The sequence below is a fragment of the Pinus tabuliformis genome, chromosome Q (genome assembly GCF_031772625.1).
Source record: "Pinus tabuliformis cultivar Carrire ecotype Pingquan chromosome Q, CPIR1, whole genome shotgun sequence".
Taxonomy (NCBI): domain Eukaryota; kingdom Viridiplantae; phylum Streptophyta; class Pinopsida; order Pinales; family Pinaceae; genus Pinus; species Pinus tabuliformis.
Window position 1 is genome coordinate 51,934,885 of NC_142296.1, and position 19,974 is coordinate 51,954,858.

A 19,974-nucleotide genomic window follows, 5' to 3' on the forward strand; every position below is an offset into this window, starting at 1 on the left:
TCACTGGGCTACCTCTTACTTCTCAAAGACACAATGCCATTTTGATAGTAGTGGATAAATTAACGAAAAGCGCCCATTTCATTCCCGTAAAAGATACTTATGACGTTCATAAATGAAATTATCAGATTTCATGGAGTACCTAAGAAGATTATATTAGATAGAGATTCTCGATTCACTTCAAGATTCTGAACTTGCATGCAGTCAGCGTTCTGTATTCACTGCCCCTCAGCTGAAAATATGATCACTCTTTCGACTTCCTTAGCAAAACCTGCCCCAGAAAATCGAAATCTTGATCAGCTCGGTGTGTTCTCCAAGTGACCCTCAAGCCTCCTCTTATACTTTTATCATTGACAATTCAACGACCGAGATTAAGTCCCTAATCAACGGCTAAGATTAACTCTGGCATGATCCATGACTTTTGGACCCTTCTAACACAGTTTTATATTAATTCACATTAATATTCCATTTTCCGTAAGTTTATACTTAGGGACTCCATTAAAAATATTAATTATTTTAATATATCTCCCAAACTATTTAGAATCTACCCAAACCATTTCTAGGTATTGGAGATCTCATGTGTTTTAGCCTCCCTACCAATTCTCGTGGCTAGAGCACATCCGATGCTACCCCAAATCAACACTCCCTCTTAGTGAGGACTGTTCTCTAGTAATACTCCTCACTAAGCATCACCCTGATCATTCCGCATCAGTCCCTATGTTGGTGCTAGGCCTGCTGCCCAACATCCTCTACACTACTGCTACTCATGGCCCTGCCACTACCACTGTTGCATCTATACAGCAGCCCCTCTCATCATGTTGCATCGTGCTGCCCATAGCACTGCCAATGCTAACTACTGCACTGCAACTCAGTTACTGAGAAGTAAGTAATTGATCTCCCAATTCTGACATCTCTGTCAGGCTAGAGACACCCTCGATGCTAAAGCTCCCTCTGTCACTGACAAGTGCTCCCTCTCTGACTTCGGCGTTGCTGCAACAACTTTGTGCATCGCGCACTGCTACCTCATGCTGTCCTGGGACTCCTGCACTGTAGCTCCCTCTGTCGCTCCATCCGCATCCGTCTCTACCGACATCTGCCAGTACTGCTACTCCTCTTCGGGGCTCCCATAGCCAGGTATAATCCGAGAGGTTGGGTACCTCAAGGATCCTGCCCCTCAACGCCTGTAGTCCATCTAACTACAGCTCGATGTCTCCCCACTTCCGTTCAAGTGTTCATTTGGGGCAGCATCGGATGTGCTCTAGCCACGAAATTTGGTGGAGAGGTTGGAGGACATGAGATCTCCAATACCCAGAAATGGTTTGGGAAGATTCTAAACAGATAAAGAGTCCCTAAGTCTAAACTCAGGGAAAATAAAATATTAATGTGTTAATATGAATCTGTGTTAGAATGGTCCAAAAGACATGGATCAAGCCAAATCTAATCTTAGCCATTGATTAGGGACTTAATCTCGATCGTTGAGATGTCAACAAGAAAAGTATAAGAGGAGGCTTGAGGATCACTTGGAGAATACACCAAAGTGATCAGTCATTCTATTAGAGCGGGGTTTGCTAAGAGAGATAGAATTAGTGATCGGGAGATACAACTGAGGGGCATTTGAGTACAGAAAGACAGAGAGGCAGAGATAGTGTCAGGAGAGCAGCGCAGTAGCCAAGGAGAGTGATGCAGAGCCAGCCAGGGCTCACGCAGGGCCACGCAGAGGTAGCCGAGAGTTGCGCAGAGCCTCAGAGAGGCCAGCATTGCTGACGCAGAGGGCCAGAGGGCTGACGCAGGGCATCCTAGGGCTGACGTAGACCCATCCGAGGTGACGCAGGGCCAGCGTGAGGCAGAGAGGGGCTAACGCAGTCCAGAGAGAGACTGATGCTGGGATTTCTGGGGTAGATTGGTGCTGAGTAGCTGCCGGAAGGATTATCCGAGGCTTCAGCTAGAAAATTTGTCAGAAACTGAGAGGTATTACTGCGAAGGAAATTCTCTATTGGGTAGGCCAGTTTCGGCACCCAGATTGTACTCTGATATTGCTTAATAAGAGAAGCCTCAGATAGCTACACCGGTTTTCTCACATTGGGTTTTTTCGGGGACATTAGTCCAAAAATAATGGTGTCATATGGTGTGTTTGTTTTTGTTTCTTTTAGTCGCTGATCTGTAATATGTTGAGCATGCACTAGTGTTTATTTTCAGTGTTTACATTGTAAATAACTTGTTAAGAAAAATAACAAGTAGGTAGGAATAAATCAGATAAAGTGCATGAAGGGTTTCTAACTAAGTAAACTTAGAAACTTCAACATGGTATCAGAGCGTGATTGCAAATCACAGGAGGACTAAGGACATCAGCCGAGCGGAGCAATAGCAGCAGAAAACAGTTGTCCCGAGGTGACAGAAGTTGTTTCTAGCAGAGCAGCAACAAGGGAAGGGTGACGCAGTGCCTGCGTCATCAAGGGTGAGCCGAGAAGAGGCAGCGCAGAAGCTAAGGAGGCAAAGGGAGCCTCACGCAGAGCCACGCAGTAGCTGGGAAGGCTGACGCAGTTGGCTGAGGAGGCCAGATTGCTAGTGCCGGGATTGCGCAGAGCCTAGGAGCTCTCACCTTTAGGTTGTTGGGGTTTAGAAGGCTATGGGAATATTGCAGAGTGGAGTTGGTGAGGTACTATAGTCAGAACAGTACCTAACAGAGCAAGGCCAGAGGAGTTGCTACCGAGGGTTTCTAGCCGAGGAACCCGGATCAATGGTGCGGTTGCACAAGACGATCAGAGTAGGGGGCATCTCCACAGTGGCAGAAGGATTTCCAAAAGGGAAATCAGGTCTCAGAGGGAGTCCAGAAGAAAACTTCCAGACAGGAAGAAGAGACTTAGAGGAGTCGATCAGAGAAATTCCAGGAGGGAAGTAGAGGAGCATCATGGCACTACACGGAGTAAGAGACCAGGATAGACTAGACAGAGCGTCGAACTTCGCAGTCTGGAAGCCCAGAATCTTATCCGTACTTGACAGAAATCGTGTCAAGAACTTCACCTTGAAGGTAATAGCTATCCCACTCGACCCCAATGATAATGACAACTACGAGGAGGCAATGGCAAGGGCCAAAGGCATTATCCTTGATGAGGTCAAGGATCATGTAGTACCACACATAGCCGAGAAGGAAATGGCATTTGAGATGTGGGAGGCTCTCAAGAAGTTGTACCAGCATACTTTTGTGTAGAGAAGAATGCTACTTGAGAATTAGTTGAAGCCGTATCAGATGAAGAAGGGAGAGCCGATTGACACCTTCCTCGGAGGACTAAATCAGATTCGAGATCAGTTGACTGCTATAAAAGCTACACAGGATCAGGAGTTGATGGTGAGGACAGCCCTGAATGCTGTCTTCGAACACTGGGAGGTATTTGTCCAGAGTATACTGGGCAGAGGGACTCTCCCACCTTGGGACGAGATGTGGGTAGCTCTTCGCCAGGAAGAGATCAGACGACAGTCGAAGACGGGTAGCAGCAGCAAGGGGATCAAAGTCAAGCAGGAGGAGGAAGATGTGGCCCTAGCATCTGAGGGAAAGCAGGAAAAGCGGAAGAAGAAGGATCTCTCCAAGATCAAGTGCTTCCATTGTGGGGAGTTGGGTCATTATGCGACCCAGTGTCCAAGGAAGAAGAGTAAGGGAGAGTCTTCCGAGACTAAGGCAATGCCAGCACGGGCAGAGAAGGAAGTTTTGACAGACGATGATTGTGCCATGAGTGCACATGCACCACTTGAGCGAAAGTGGGGAGACATCGAGATGTAGTCAGGCGGACTACAGGTGATGAGGGGCATGATCCTCGAGCTACCCAACCTCTTGGATTAGACCTTGCTATGGGAGAACCGACAAGGAGTAGACGGACTGGCTGATGTGGGTAGAGACGAATGCGGATGGAGCAGCAGAGAGAGCTACAATGCAGGAGTCCCGAGACAGCACGAGGCTAGCAGGCTGCAATAGTGCGAGAGGCACAAGACTGTTACACCAGTGCAAAATGGCACAGAGAGGTGTGCAACAGTGCGAGATGCAGGGAGTTGTTGCAGCAGCGCAGAGGTTAGAGAGGGAGCACTTGTGAGCGGCAGAGGGAGCTTCGGCATCAGTGGGTGTCTCTAGCCCAATAGGGAGGTCAGATTGGGAGATCAGTTACTTACTTCTCAGTAACTGAGTTGTAGTGCACCAGTGGGCAACAGGATGCAACATGATGAGAGGAGGTGCAGTGTGGATGGAGTGCTGGGAGAAAGGACCAGCAACAGCATAGATGCGGATGGAACTGTCGTACAGATGCAGCAATGGCAGTGGCAAAACCATGGGTAGCAGTACACGATACAGCAGTGCAGAGGATGGTGGGCAGGAAGGACTAGTATCAGCACAGGTACCGATGCCGGATGATCAGAGTAATACTCAGGGAGGAGTATTGCTAGAGCACAGTCCTCGCTAAGAGGAAGTGTTGATTTGGGGTAGTAGCATCGGATGTGCTCTAGCCACAAAATTTGGTGGAGAGGTTGGGGCACATGAGATCTCCAATACCCAGAAAGGGTTTGGGCAGATTTTAAACAGATTAGAATATATTAAAATAATTAATATTTTTAATGGAGTCCCTAAGTCTAAACTTAGGGAAAATAAAATATTAATGTGTATTAATATGAATGTGTTAGAATGGTCCAAAAGACATGGATCAAGCCAGATCTAATCTTAGCCGTTGATTAGGGACTTAATCTCGACCGCTGAGATGTCAACAGGAAAAGTATAAGAGGAGGCTTGAGAGTCACTTGGAGAATACACCAGAGTGATCAGTCATTCTATTCTCTAGAGCGGGGTTTGCTAAGAGAGATAGAATTAGTGATCGGGAGATGCAACTGAGGGGCATTTGAGTATAGAGAGACAGAGAGGCCGAGATAGTGCCAATAGAGAAGCGCAGTGGCTAAGGAGAGTGACACAGAGCCAACCTGGGCTCATGCAGGGCCACGCAGAGGCAGTTGGGAGCTGCGCAGAGCCTCAGTGAGGCCAGCGTCGCTGACGCAGAGGGCCAGAGGGCTGACGCAGGGCATCCCAGGGCTAACGCAAACCCATCCGAGGTGACGCATGGCCAGCGTGAAGCAAAGAGGGGTTGACACTGGGGTTTCCAGGGCAGATTGGTGCTGAGTAGCTCCCGGAAGGATTATCCAGGGTTTCAGCCAGAAAATTTGTCAGAAACTGAGAGGTATTACTACCAAGGAAATTCTCTGTTGGGTAGGCCAATTTCGGCACCCAGATTGTACTCTAATATTGCTTAATAAGAAAACCCTCAGATAGTTGCACCGATTTTCCCACATTGGGTTTTTCCAGGGACACTAGTCCAAAAATAATGGTGTCATATGGTGTGTTTGTTTCTGTTTCTTTTAGTTGTTGATCTGTAATATGTTGAGCATGCACTAGTGTTTATTTTCAATATTTACATTGTAAATAACTTGTGAAGAAAAATAACAAGTAGGTAGGAATAAATCAGATAAAGTGCATGGAGGGGTTGTAACTAAGTAAACTTAGAAACTTCAACATCAAGTGGCGTGTGAGCACTCATGGCACAGTCATCATCTATCTCCACTTCTTTCTCCGCCCTTGTTGGCGCAGCCTTGGTCTTAGAAGCCTCTCCCTTGCTCTTCTTCCTCAGACATTGGCTCGCATAGTGACCCAGTTCCCCACAGTTGAAGCATTTGACCTTGGAGAGGTCCTTCTTCTTCCATTTCTCCTACTTTCCCTCAGATGCTAGGGCAGCATCCTCCTCTTCCTCCTCCTTGATTCTGATCCCCTTACCGCTGCTTCTCGCCTTGCTTAGCCTTCTAATCTCTTCTTGGTGAAGAGTCGCCCACATTTCCTCCCAATCTAGAAGGGTCGCCCTGCCCAGTATGCTCTAGACAAACACCTCCCAGTCTTCTGAGACTGCGTTCAGGGTTGTTCTCACCATCAATTCTTGATCCGACGTGGCCCCTATGGAAGTTAGTTGATCCCGGATCTCCTTCAATCGACCGAGGAAGATGTCGATCTGTTCTCCTTTCTACATCTAGTATGACTGCAACTAATTTCTAATAGCATCTTCCACAACTTCTTTAGGGCCTCCCACATCTCATTTGTCGTATTCTTCTCGGCAATGTGTGGTACTACGTGGTCCTTGACCCCGTCAAGGATGATGCTCTTGGCCCTGGCCATTGCATCCTCGTACTTATCGTTATCAGTCGAGTCAACTGGGGCCGCTATTGTCCTCACAGCAAAGTGCTTGAGACAGTTCCTCTCTAGAACGAATAAGATTCTGGCCTTCCAGACTACAAAGTTTGAGGCTCCGTCCAGTCTATCCTGGTCTCTTACCCCGTTCACTGCCATCTCATTGCTCCTCTACTTCCCTTCTGGAAGTTCTTGGTGTGACTCCCTCTAAGCCTCGATTTCCTTGCTGGAAACCCCTCTGCCAATGTCGATATGCCCCAACTCCGATCCTTAGTGCGGTTGCACGACTGATCCGGATTTCTTGGCTAGAAATCCTCGGTAGCAACTCCCTCTTCCTTGGTCTTGCCCTATTAAGTACGACTGATCCGGATTTCTTGGCTAGAAATCCTCGGTAGCAACTCCCTCCTCCTTGGTCTTGCCCTATTAGGTACTGTTCTGACTACAGTATCCCACCAGCTTCACTTTGCAACTTACCCACAGCCTCCTAAGCCCCAGCAACCTAAAGGTTAGAGCTTCTAGGCTCTGCGCAATCCCGGCACTAGCAAAATCCGCACCTCTTGGCCACGGGCGTCAATCCTTCCTGACTGAGAAAGATGATCGGGCACTACATAGTTCGAGTCTTCTCCCCTCTGCCACTACGATGATCCTCTTCCCGGCTCAAACTTGATGATGTAGGCACTACGTCACCCCTTCCTTGTTGCTTCTCTGCTAGGAACAGTTTCTGTCACTCGGGACAGTTGTTTTCTGTCATTGTTGCTCTGCTCGGCTGATGTTCTCAGTTCTCCTGTGATCTGCAACCATGCTCTGATACCATGTTGGAATTTCTAAGTCTAACTGTTAGAAACCTTTCATGTACTTTTCTGATTTATTTCTACCTGCTTGTTCTTATTAATTAAAAAGTTATTTCCCATGTAAATACTGAAAATAAATACAAGTACATGCTCAACACATTACAGATCATCAACTGAAGGAAACAAAACAAACACACAAGTGACACCGTTGTTTTTGGACCAATGTCCCCAGAAAAACCCAATGCGGGAAAACCGGTGCAGCTATCTGAGGGTTTTAATTATTAAGCAGTTTCTGAATACAATCTAGGTGCCAAAACCAGCTCACCCAACAGAGAATAATCTCAGCAGTAGTACCTCTCTACTCAGAAGCAGATATTTCGGTTGAAACCCCGGATAAACACTCCAACAACTCCCAGCTCCAATCTGCCCCACGAAAACCCCAACGTCAGCCTCTAGGGACTGCGTCAGCCCTTTCTGGCCCAACGTCACCCTAGCTCGCCCTGCATCAGCCTTTGGAGGCACTGTGTCAGCCCTTAAAGCCTCTGCATCACCCGCGTTCACTCTCTGAGGCACTGCGCAGCTCCTGGTTGCCTCTACGTGAGCCCTGGCTGGCTTTGCATGAACCTCTGGTTGGCTCTACGTCCCTCTCTCCCAGCTTCAATGTTGATCCTCCCGGTACTACCTTTGCCTCTCTGCTTCTGTATTCACTACCCCTCAGCTGCAACTCTGATCACTCTTTCAACTTCCTCAGCAAACCCTGCCCCAGAAAATCGAAATCCTGATCAACTCGGTGTGTTCTCCAAGTGACCCTCAAGTCTCCTCTTATACTTTTCTCATTGACAATTCAACGGCCGAGATTAAGTCCCTAATCAATGACCAAGATTAACTCTGGCTTGATCCATGACTTTTGGACCCTTCTAACACAATTTTATATTAATTCACATTAATATTCTATTTTCCCTAAGTTTATACTTAGGGACTCCATTAAAAATATTAATTATTTTAATATCTCCCAAACTGTTTAAAATCTGCCCAAACCATTTTTGGGTATTGGAGATCTCATGTGCTTTAGCCTCTCCACCAATTTTCGTGGCTAGAGCATCCGATTGTTGAATAATAAAATCCTCCCTTGTTGCCCCAGTTTTCCCACATTAGGTTTTTTCGGGACTGATTGTCCAAAATATTTGTGTCGATGTGTTAATTCTTGTGCGTGTGTTTGTTTCTTTATTATGGTGTGATATCTGCAACAGAATTTATTTTAATATTTACTTAAGGATTTTCATAAATAACTTATCGGGAAATAAGTAGGTAAAATAAATCAATTGTTGCAGTAATAGAATCTTCACAAGTTATTCATTAATTGGTCATAAACATTAAATTGTTAACAGTTAGGAGAATAATATCCAGTAATTGCAATCAAGGAGTTCCACAAGTGCAAGGGATTTTTCATCGATATTGTCAATAAGATGTTTTCAGGACCCTCGTTGATATTTTGTCGATACCGATATTTTCAACACTGATATAAAGTAATGATACCAATATGAAAGATACTCTGCAACAAATAAAAATGATGAGACCAGTGCCAAATAAATAAACTTGCAAATTTAAACGCTGAAGGGAATAAATAGTACTTGTAAAGTAAGATCATGCAAGTGAAAAAGATAGCAAGTAAAACACTTGAGATACAATTGCACTTGAAAGTAAGATTTGCTCACATGAAATACAATTGAAAGTGAACTTGCATCAATGAAATAAGAGATACTTCATGGTAAGCAAGTGAGCTTCAAATTGAAATATTTCAAGTACAAGAATGTAAAAGCTTGAAAGTAAATTTGAAATACTTGCAGGTGTAAAGTGTTACTTAAGGTCAAGTCTGCAGGTATGATAGTAGGGACAAAACAGTCCATGAACTAGTGTTGTTTGGGCTTGAAACTAGGCCTACAAGGCCTCCCAAGTCAAGCGAAGAAGCCTATCTCTCTAGCGAAGGAAAAGGACCCTAATTCTCTAGGGTTCCTACCATACGTGGCAAAACTAGGGCTGTTGTTCAGTCACATCAAGTTTGTAGACCTACCTCAAGAAGAATCTCGTTGGATCAAGAGAAGGGTGTCTCCTTAAGTGAAGAACATCTTGAAGAAAGGAAGAAGAATATCTCATCAAGAAGCTAACATAGCCAAGGTCTATCTCTAGACAAAGCAGTGAAGAAAAAGGACGAAGTGTTGGGGAGAAAAGTGTTGGAAGGAGGAAGTCCATGTGTCAAGGAACATAGTGCAGAAAAGAGGAAGGACTTGACTTGTGCTTGGAGGACATCCTAGTCAAGGGTCTAGGGTTTGGCATTGATCAATAAGAGAAACTTACCGAAGGGTTTTCCTCTCTAAGAGAGAGAGGTTTTGGCCCTGGCAGAGAGCCAACATTTGTGTTCTTGTCTTTTTTATTTTGATAGCAGTTTGATGAAACACACACTATAATAATAAGAAGAAGATCAAGCTAAGATAATTGTATAAGTGCATCACAAATTGTTATCAAGAAGTGAAGAATCCTAACAAACACCAGTGCCCTTTATTCTTCAACATGATCTTCCTCCAAATGAAAAGCCTTTCTTCAATAAAAAAGATTGTTCCTTTTATGATGACAACACCTTTTGATCTGGCTCCTTTTGATGAGGATGATTTGTTGCTTCCTCCAATGATCTTCTTCAAGGACAAGGAGAGGATCCTTGCTTGCCTTATAACCTTGAAGATTTCTATCCTTCAAGATACTTCGACTTCTTCGGTAGTGAATGAGTGCAAATCAGAATTGCTTCTAGGGTTTCGACTTTCTTCAAGATGATGTGATCTTTGTCTTTAAATTTCTTTGAGCTACCTTGCTTTGTAGATAACTTGATGAGGGTCTTTGTGGTCTTTTGATGATGACTAGAGGATCCAAAACTTTTGTTGTTGTAGACTGCTTCTTCGATCTAGGGTTTTATTCTTCAATGTAGATCTTGATCTTCGACTTGCTTAGATGCCTTTCTTGAAACTCGAACCTTGAGTGTCTCTTTGATTAGATGCCCTTCCTTTGTCTTCAGCACCTTAGCTCTGAAACCATGTTGAGAAATCTAGGGCATTGACATTAGGTGATTTTTCTTCTATTAGTAACTATTTGTGAATGCTTTTTACTTGTTTAGATTAGGATCTTCTTCATGTAAGATTATTAGTGTTCTTCTTCATCAAACAATAACCACTGCATGAACATAAATAGACAAAAAACACATCATGTAGGCTATGAGCCAGGGCCAAAACCTCTCTCTTTGAGAGGAAAACCCGCACAAATTCTTCCTATAGAGATTCCAAATGACGAATACCAAGAGCAAGACCCTTGACCTAGTAGCCACTCCAAGACCAAGACACACGTTCTCTTGTCAAACCTCTTCTTGACTCCTCTTCCACCGAGATCTTCATTATTGCTTTGATACTGAGATCTTCATCACTGCCTTAACATTGTTTCCTTTAACGAGCCTCTTATCACAGAGATATGACACCTTACTGCACTTTGATATGACACTGAGACAGAGGTACATATCACTGTAAGGTAGCATCTAGTTGTCCCTTTATCTTCCTTCGACTAATTCATCTGAGCCTCTTCACTGCCACTATGATCCGAGCTTCTGTCTCGCTGCCACCTTAGACTTGCTGCCACTGTGATCTGTGCTTCTAGAGGGATCTGATTCCCTTCAACATTCAGTCACCCATATTGTCTAAAATACAGAGAGACCTTTCTGTGGAGATCTGAAACTGTCTTGTTGTCTTATTCATCCGAAATACAAAGGGATCTGTATTCCCTTTGACTGTGATTACATTCGACCCATTTACTGCACCCATCCGAATCCTATCTGAATTTCTTTCTGCCTTCTCCACCAAAAAACTCAGAGATATGGGAAGTTTGTTCTAGAGATCCGAACTACTCTCTGTAATACCCATCTGAAACTTTAGATAGATTCGAAAATATGAATTGTGTCTTTATGCAAAGAGCCTGCCCTTGTATATATAGTGGTCTGTGTGAATATATAAGCCGACATGAGTTTGTGAACTAGTGTGTCTCCATTATGTGAGCCAACATGAGTTCCTTTATTCATCTTGAGGCCGACATAGGAAGAGGACTGTGTGCTTGTTGTTGGAGGGCTATTATAGACTCAAATACATTGTTATATCCCCATAAGGGTTCTTCATACATGACATAGACTCTTTGACTTTTAATGACCACTCCTAAGGCTCTCAATGGGAGCCATCTAAAGTAAAATATTAAAATCACTTGCTCATGAAACCCATGAAGCAAGGCTTACAAAAATAATTTTATTTTCTTCATTACATCATTTACAAAAGTCACAATTACATGTCATTTTGAAGACCGAACCTAGTTACACTTTTCAACAAGAAGTGACTTTTTGACCCCCACAGTGTGTCCTAGAAGAATGTTGAGGTGGAGATGATGAATTCTGAGTACTCACACACCCTCAACATCTTTTAGCATCAATTATTTACATTTTACATAAAATTAATTAAAAAATCCCTTCCTACGGGAAATTTCTAATTATTAAAAAGTCCTATCTAGACTTAGTCAAATTACTCGAAACTTTCTAGATGACCTAGCATGGTAATATACATCAACCATAGACACGAAGATGGACCTAGGGCTCGATCTTCAAGTCGTCAACGCAACTTTGGGGCTATAGCTAAGTGAAAAAAACACTCTAGGGTGTACTCACTTGTTGATTAAGTCCCAATTCTCTTAGGCCTATTACAAAGCTTTATTCATCATGTTAGAGACATTTTTACAATTCCTCGCAGGGTTGCGTAATTTGAAAATAGAGAGAATAGAGAGGAGAGAGAAAGGGGCTAGAATGCCCTGTTGACTTCTAGATTCTGAAAAATTTTGATATATACTTTGTCTCGGGCTATGGACTCTTTATAATATCTACTAATTGCAACTCAGCAATCAACATGGAGGATGCTCTTATCCAGGATGATGATGATCATGTTGAGACACCACCCCCATCCAGTGCCATTGTTCCCATGTTCAAATTTTCAATATCAACAGCAGCGGCTTCATCTTCAATTCCACAAATACCATCTACTTCGCTGCAACCAAGTGGAGGCCCACATAGTGATCGTGGTGGTGTAAGGAGGATATATTTGTAGATAGATTAACAATACACTACATTATTTGTCATAGTTTATAGTCTTTAGATGATAGATTAGAGTCTTAAACTTTAGTGCTATGAATTTGAACTTTTCAACTAAGTTGCCAAGAAACACAAGTTTGGGTATGGGGACAGGGATGGTGACATCACTTTTTGAAACAGGGTGTGTGGGTTCGTCGAGGGTATATACTATATTATAGTTTTTATATATATTATATATTATATAAATTATAATATATATGAAATTTGAATTATGAAATTCAAATTATGAATTTTCAATTTTGAAATCTTCCAATTTACAATAAGAAAAATAAAACGTTGAACTTTCAAATTGAAATTTTAAATTTAATATCAAGCAAAGAGATATGAATCATGATAACAGATATATATTATATGTCCAGGACTCCATTTTCATACTACATTCAAAATTTGCCTTGAAGCATTTCCGCACATGAAATAGAAAATTCCAAAAAAGTAAAATTGAACAATGAACAAGTCTCAAGATAACTGATTTGGCTTCCTCATGCCATGTCATCACTCATCAACATCCATGTCATCATGATCAACATCATTAAGCTCATCAGTCTCTTGAAGAAAGTGTAACTAGGTTCGGTCTTCATGACATTGTAATTATGATTTTGTAAAACAAGAAAATGAATTTATTATTATTCCTTGTTGCATGGGTTTCATGAGCAAGAGGTTTATTTTATAGATGGCTCCCATTGAGAGCCTTAGGATGTCAAAGAGTCAATTTCATGCTCTTCTTGAGCATATATGTAATGAATATAAGTCTACCTAGTGACTAGATTAGCCCTCCAAGACAAGCACAATCCTCTTGAAAAGAGAAGCCAACAAAACGATGAAGAAGAGCAGCTATGTCGGCCTCAAAATATATATTAATGTCAAGTCGGCTCAAATAATAGACACATCCTTTCACTGTGACATGTCGGCTTATTTATGGAGACAGAACCACTATAAATACCCCGTTGGGGTCACCACAAGAAACATAGATTCGGATTTCTCTCTGAACTTCATATAGGTGCAGGAAGTACAAGACAATTGCAGGAAGAGTTTCAGATGTCATTCTCAGAAGCTCAGGAACTATGGATGGGTACAGTAGGGTGCATCTCGGATACCTCTGCAACTTCGGATGGCACAGAGAGTTACAGGAATCTCGAATGGAGATAATATTACAGTGTTTCGGGTGGAGATAATATTACAGTGTTTCAGTTGGAGAAAGGGTATATGGTTCTCGGATGGATATTGCAGGAGTATATACTCTCGGCATAAGTATTACAGTGATGTGTTCACGGCATGACAGTGACAAGGATGATCTCGGTGAAAAACACAGTCATATTCTTGGTGAAGTTCTCAATGCAGTCAAGGATGATTACAGTCTCGACATGATCTCATAAGTAACATACTCTACCTCAACATACATCAAGGTGTTGTCATGATCCTATCATAGTCATGATCTCGTTCTTAATAAAGACATAGTCTCAAAGGTTATGATCTCGGTAAAGGTGCAGTCATAGTGCAGCAATGATGAAGATCTCTTTGATGCAGCAGTAATGGCCTCAATGGTGCAGCAATAATGATGATCTCAGCAGTGACAAAGAAGAGGATTGATGTCTTGGTCTTGGAGTGGCATAATAGGTCAAGGGTCATGGTCTTGGTATTCGTCAATTGGAATCTCTATAAGAAGAATTTTGTGCGGGTTTTCCTCTCCAAGAGGGAGAGGTTTTGGCCCTGGCAGGATGCCAACATCTTGTGTTCTTGTCTCTTTGTTTTGGTAGCTATTTGATGAACTAAAGAAGACACACTCTAATAATAATAAGTGAAGATTGGAATAAGAAGAAAAATTGAAAACACCTCACAAATAGTTATCATGCAAGAAGAATCTAATTAACTCTAACTGCCCTAGATTCTTCAACACAGTCAACAAGCTCTCTAGGGAGGGATCACTATTGCACCTTCTCCTCTCAGTGCTCTCCTCTTCGCCCAGCTGCAAATGCCATAGCCCATAAGCAATGAAAATTAAACAAAGCAACTGCAATTCTTTTGGTTTAACAAATGCTAGGGTTTAGTGGGAGCGTGGGACCACAAATCCATTCATCTACTTTTAATATTTTGGTAAAAACCCAACACACAAAAAAAACTTCGTGTCTGACTAAGTACCCTTCGAGTACCCATTTTTGGGGGACCACACACCCTTTTACAAGGTACCGAGTACCTGTCACAAAGAAAGAACCCGTTTTTAATTTTTGAAGTATCGGTTCTCCATACCCAAACCGGGTTCAGAAGGGTGCGTTTGAGAAGAACCCGAACCGGTTTTTGGCACTTAAGTGAGCAAATCGGGTATGGATACGAGAACCCAACCCCTGGGTTCAGGTACCCTTACTTCACAGCTTTTCAGTGTTCCTACTTCAGTGTGCAGATGGTGGTGGCCTATTTTGTAAACATTACTATTTTGTCATGTTAACAATTGCTTGATAAGTTATTTGAATGTTTTAACTTTTAATGGTATACTTTCTATTATATGTTTAAAAATTTGATACTTTCTACCTTCAAATGTCTGTGATATGCTTAAAATTTTTATGTTTCTTTCTAATTGCTAGAATCTAGATGGCTGATGCTTGAATAATTAATCATTAATGTACTATGGATGTCATTTCTATCTTGATTTATGTTCAAATATGCATGTTTTCATATCTTCTACAACTAATTTTGTATTTTGGATGTTTTTTTTAATATAAATGCAAAATAATATATTGATATAAATAATAGATGCTTTTGAGATACTTCACATGACACTTCTAACGCTTTGATTCCACAAAACGCACCCACTTCGCCCCCGCTTTGTGCAACATTTGTTGTGGTCTAGCAGCAACTTGTACTAGTTGTTGTGATAATCATTCAAATTCAAATCCCGGTGGGTATAATCCTCCATTACATGGGATTTGTCGGTTGTGACTTACTATATGTTTCCTTGGTGTCATATTAGGTCATCTGCCATTTATCATTGTAGCCCCTAGGTAGTTGGGTCATGGTCCATCCCTGTCAAAAGGGTAAATTAAGTTGGTTTGTGTACTTGTTCGTATCTTTGGAAGCAGTGATGCCTAAAATGAATGTCGAGTAAGCTGGCTTAGTACCGGCAACCTCAACTTTGCTAATAAAAAAGCTAAAGGATGGGCACATTGTTATCGGGTTTTCACCATTGGGCTGTTTTCCTTTATCATTGTAGCCTCTAGGTAGTTGGGTTATTGTCCACCCTTGTCAAAAGGGTAAATTAAGTTGGTTTGTGTACTTGTTCATATTTGCAAGCAGTGATGGCTAAAATGAATGTCAACTAAGCTGGCTTAATACTGGCAACCTCAACTTTGCTAATAACAATGCTAAAGGATGAGCACATCAATGTTACCAGGTTTTCAGTCCATTGGGCTGTTTTCCTTCCACATATATATATATATATATATATATATATATATATAAAGACTTATGAATATTATACGGAGTAGTCTTTAAGTGCGACTTTTTGGGGTTTCCGGTGGATTTTTGGCCGGAATCCAGCGAAAAAATTTGTGGCCAAATCTTGATTTGTGTTGTTTAAACTTGTTTTTTGACTGCATATATGAATTCAGCACCCTCAAAAACCCTTGAGGCACTTCAATTGTGAAGAGTTCACCTGTCAAACATGTGATTTCAATGAATCCCTAACAGATTTTATAAAAATTTGATCGGAAAATAAACCGGAAAACTTTCCAAAAAGTTGCACTTAAAGACTACTCGATATTATATAAGACCTCTGTCCAAATATCAGTGTTTTTCCAAGGCAAATGATCTACCTTTTCTAGAAATTGTTGAACTCGCTCTTAAAGCATGCACAAAAGGGGGATAATGAATACCTCAAGGCCAATAATACACAAGATAATCAATGAACGGGTCAATTTTAGGGTTTACCTCCACAGTAGAAGTCCTTGAAAATCACTGGCCCCTTCCATATCTGATCTTATGCACCATCTTCCGTCAATATAGCTAATTTCCTATGAATATGATTTAGAACAATTAATGACAGACCACTGAGATTTTATGAATGTTAGGTAAGATTCTAATCAAAAGAAAGTTACCTGAGAACAGTTTTCATCACGGCCATTTAGCAAGATACTATTCAGTAACTGGTACACCTGCGCAAAGAAAAGGTGCATTGAAATTAATATCACGCAAGCATATGATACTACATAGATACTCTTCTGTAATCTCTGGCAGCAAGTAGTAGAAAAGGCTTGATAAATGGAATTTTTATAGATGGAATTTTAACAAAATTAAGTTGACAACCTCCCACCCTTTGCTGGAAGTATAGGATCGAACATAAAATGATCTTCAACCTAATCCTCCAATACAGTCCTGAACATGAAGTATATCAAGTAAAACCAGAGGTAGATTACTTGTGAAAATCATCGTCTCCAAATCCTAGAGCAGCAAGGCTTCAAAAAGATACATGACATACAAATATTCAAGGGCAAAAATAAAGCCCTGAAGGAGAGCATTGATCTGCTTGTGAAGAACCTCAAGAGTGTTGGGGCTAATATTGAGTACCTGAGGGGATGGGACAAATGACTTAAAATCATGGACAGACCAGTGACAAAGGCAAAGATTCCCAACTACTAAGACTCAGCTCCTCCTTTCTCCACAGACTGAGTTCAGGTCAATCAAAGGGATAATGTCCTCCTTCCGTAAAATCGCAGGCTAAAAGGATTATGATGTCTCTAGGTTTTTTATGTTTAAACATGGGATTTTGGTTATGGTAGTGATTACAACTCAAAAAAAAATCAGATACTTGGAAAACTCTCAAATTTTGGTTATTAAAACGGACGGTTGAAATTTTCAATTCTGTAATCATCCACATGCATAGGATATGGAACTCTTTTATATTATATAAATCTTGGTCCTGTCAAGAAAACCTTTAATAGCATGTCAATGAAACATGAAGAAACAACACCAAAAAATGTTTTGATCACAAATTCCATTTCCAACAGATTGTCAGGTAATACCAAGTTTAATTGTCACTTGAATGACTAAGGAACCATACTGGGTAGACTACTGTTGTTTTCAGTTCTTGAACAGTAATTCTTTGAAAGCTATGTTGCAGGAAACACCCCTTACCCTGTGTACTTGTACCAAAACATCTGGAAATGTAGAAACAGGTATCAAACAGCAAAGAAATGCTTCCGGCTATATTGTATGCCATTGCCTGATTTGAAAATGCTGTACAGGATGGCCAGGGAAGTTCCCATGCCTTTCTGGCGCAAATTGGTCTCTACAGCTTCTTTTGCTTGTGTGGGCCCATTCAAGTGCCCAAGAAGGGTGTGGGGACCTTCTATGGCCAAATACAACTTAATTAACCTCTAAAATTTATCTCTAATCAGTCCACATAATAATTAACTCAATGGGTTAAAAGGTGTTAAATTTCCTAAACACCAGCACTTAAGCAAATTACTTCCTAGTAATTTCTCTGCTAAATATTACTAAATAAAATGCACCCACTGGGATTTTTAAATGCAAATAAAATAACTAGCGGAAGCAAATGAAACCAATTTTCACACATGCACACAAAATATTTCTTCCCTTCAAATCTGCATTTCATTAAAATAATTATAAAACCATACAAGGGCTCTCTTCTTGGGAAAATGGCCCACTGATGAATTTACTAGAAATAATTACAGCAATTAAATTCCTGGAAAATCTGCCCCTAAAGAAGCCTGATTTGCACTTATGCAGCCTGTACGGCCCTCGTACAGCCCCTCCTTTACATGTGCAGCACTGCCACTTAAAAACCCACATCACACATACTACCTGCAGCTGTACTCACACAGCGTGTATGAACTGTCCTCACCCTGTGCAACCCAATCTGCCCTTTGCTGCAACACGCGCAACCTCTCCTGTGTTCATATGGCCTTACACGTACGATCTTGGTGCTCCCTTGTTGCAGATCTAGTGCTTAAAAGATATGTACGGCCTCCACCTATTTCCTGAATTTGAATTTCTTCTTGCTGTTGCACTGTTCTATATCTCCCTTAGACTGAACACTCACTAAGTTACTCGTAAATTAACCGTCCTTTGTGTCTCAATCATTCTGAGTTTCTTATGTGTCTCTCTTGCACCTAGCCTTCTTATAATGTTGAGTTATGACCAAATCAATTAACCCTAATCTCCAAAGTGATTGACGGTTGAGAGTAGATCTCACATCACTTGAGATTAATGGTCAAGATTTCCCTAATTCACTAATTAAAAAATTTTACATTTTATTAAAAGATTAAACGAACTTTTATAAAATGCACTTCACGTTAATAATTTCTTTAATTAAAGTGAATTACTAAGGTAAAGACTTTGGACAACTTCCACACATCTTGACACTTAGACCTGTTTGGAAGTTCTGGTCCAATGCTACAAACGTCAACAAAAGGAACTTTCAGACTTCAAAAACTTACCTTAACTTAACTTACAATGGGGTGATGGCCCATTGTCACCACAGCCAAAACCACCTGCTCTTTATGGATTTTCACCAATGGGAAGAGTCCCGATATGTGAGAGGGTTGTTGATTTTTCAAGTGCAATAGATAAAAGAACTAATTTCTGAAAAGATGATAATTACTTCTAATGATGTAGATATTCTTTTAGCACTTCATGTTTATCATTAAGCAATTACACTTCAGAAATTCATGTTTATCGATTTTTTGAAGTGAGAAGTTCTCAGGAGGAAAATCGATTGAGGAGATTTCTTGTAGCAGAGGGGCAGTGAGAATCTGGAAGAACAAATTTCCGGAGAGTACGAGGCAGAGGGAGAACAGAAAGACATCCAGAGGAAGGCTGACGTTGGCCCACGCAATGCTGACGTAGAGGCAGCACAATCCTTGAGGGGAAGTCGAGTTTCTTGCTGAGGAAAGTCGAGTTTCAATTGTCGGGAGCCGGGGTGTGAGTCCGAAAGGCAGAAGTTCGATTTTGTCAGCCAGCAGAGGATACGGAAGAGGGGCAGCGTAATACCCAGGAGGGGTGAAGCAGAAACTACCGGGAGAGACGCAGTTTTGCGCAAAGGCCACGCAAAGGGTGACGCAAGGCCTCCAGTTCAGCTGGATCAGTCACTGATTCTCCAATGGCAGGGTGAGATCATTTCACCAGTCTTTTGTTTAGTATTCTCTTTGTATCGGATTGCTAGTTGAGCATCCTAGAATTGTACTCAGATTTTATCCTGCATAATAATAAAACCCTCCAAGCTACTGCACCGATTTTCCTGCATTGGGTTTTTCCGGGGACTTTTTGTCCAAAAATAATTGTGTCCTATGTGTTTCTATTTTCCTTGCTCAATTTCTATGTTTCATAATCATATTTAATTGGTGTAGGTTGCTTTAGTAATTTACTTCAATGTTTCATGAAGAAATCTGAAATAAGCTTGTAATGTATTTACAATCTAGGTGACATCAAGTGACGGTGGAAATGAGGATTTGAATAATTCTCTAGGGACGAACGGCAGAGAATAGCGGGAGAACAACGAGGGTTGCAGAGAGTCACAGAGGTTAATCTTCATGGAGGCGCGCAGAGGAGGGAGCTCCACTCCCTCCTACAAGGATGTCGTAGCCAGTAGAGGCAAGAAGCCTCTAGAGAATGACAGCGGTACAGAAGAGGAAAGGAGCAGGATCCCGAACGAGGAGACAGGAGGAATCAGAACCAAGAAGAAAAAGGATGCAAAAGACAAGGAGGAAGAAGACAAAACACAAGAAGCAAAAGACAAAAAACAAAAGGGACCATGCAAA

The 19,974-nt window shown here is 41.6% G+C and overlaps 1 protein-coding gene across 3 annotated transcripts in view; it reads right to left on the minus strand.

Annotated features, from left to right (window-relative positions):
* The window catches only part of LOC149218261 (uncharacterized), a 505,532-nt gene that overhangs the window by 381,639 nt on the left and 103,919 nt on the right, over positions 1-19,974 (minus strand). For all 3 annotated transcript variants that reach the window (XM_089383872.1, XM_089383871.1, XM_089383870.1), the window contains 2 exons: positions 16,294-16,350; positions 16,127-16,209 (listed from right to left, as the gene is read on the minus strand). In XM_089383872.1, coding sequence (XP_089239998.1) covers positions 16,127-16,209; positions 16,294-16,350 — 140 coding nt within the window. The remainder of the gene's footprint in view (positions 1-16,126; positions 16,210-16,293; positions 16,351-19,974) is intronic.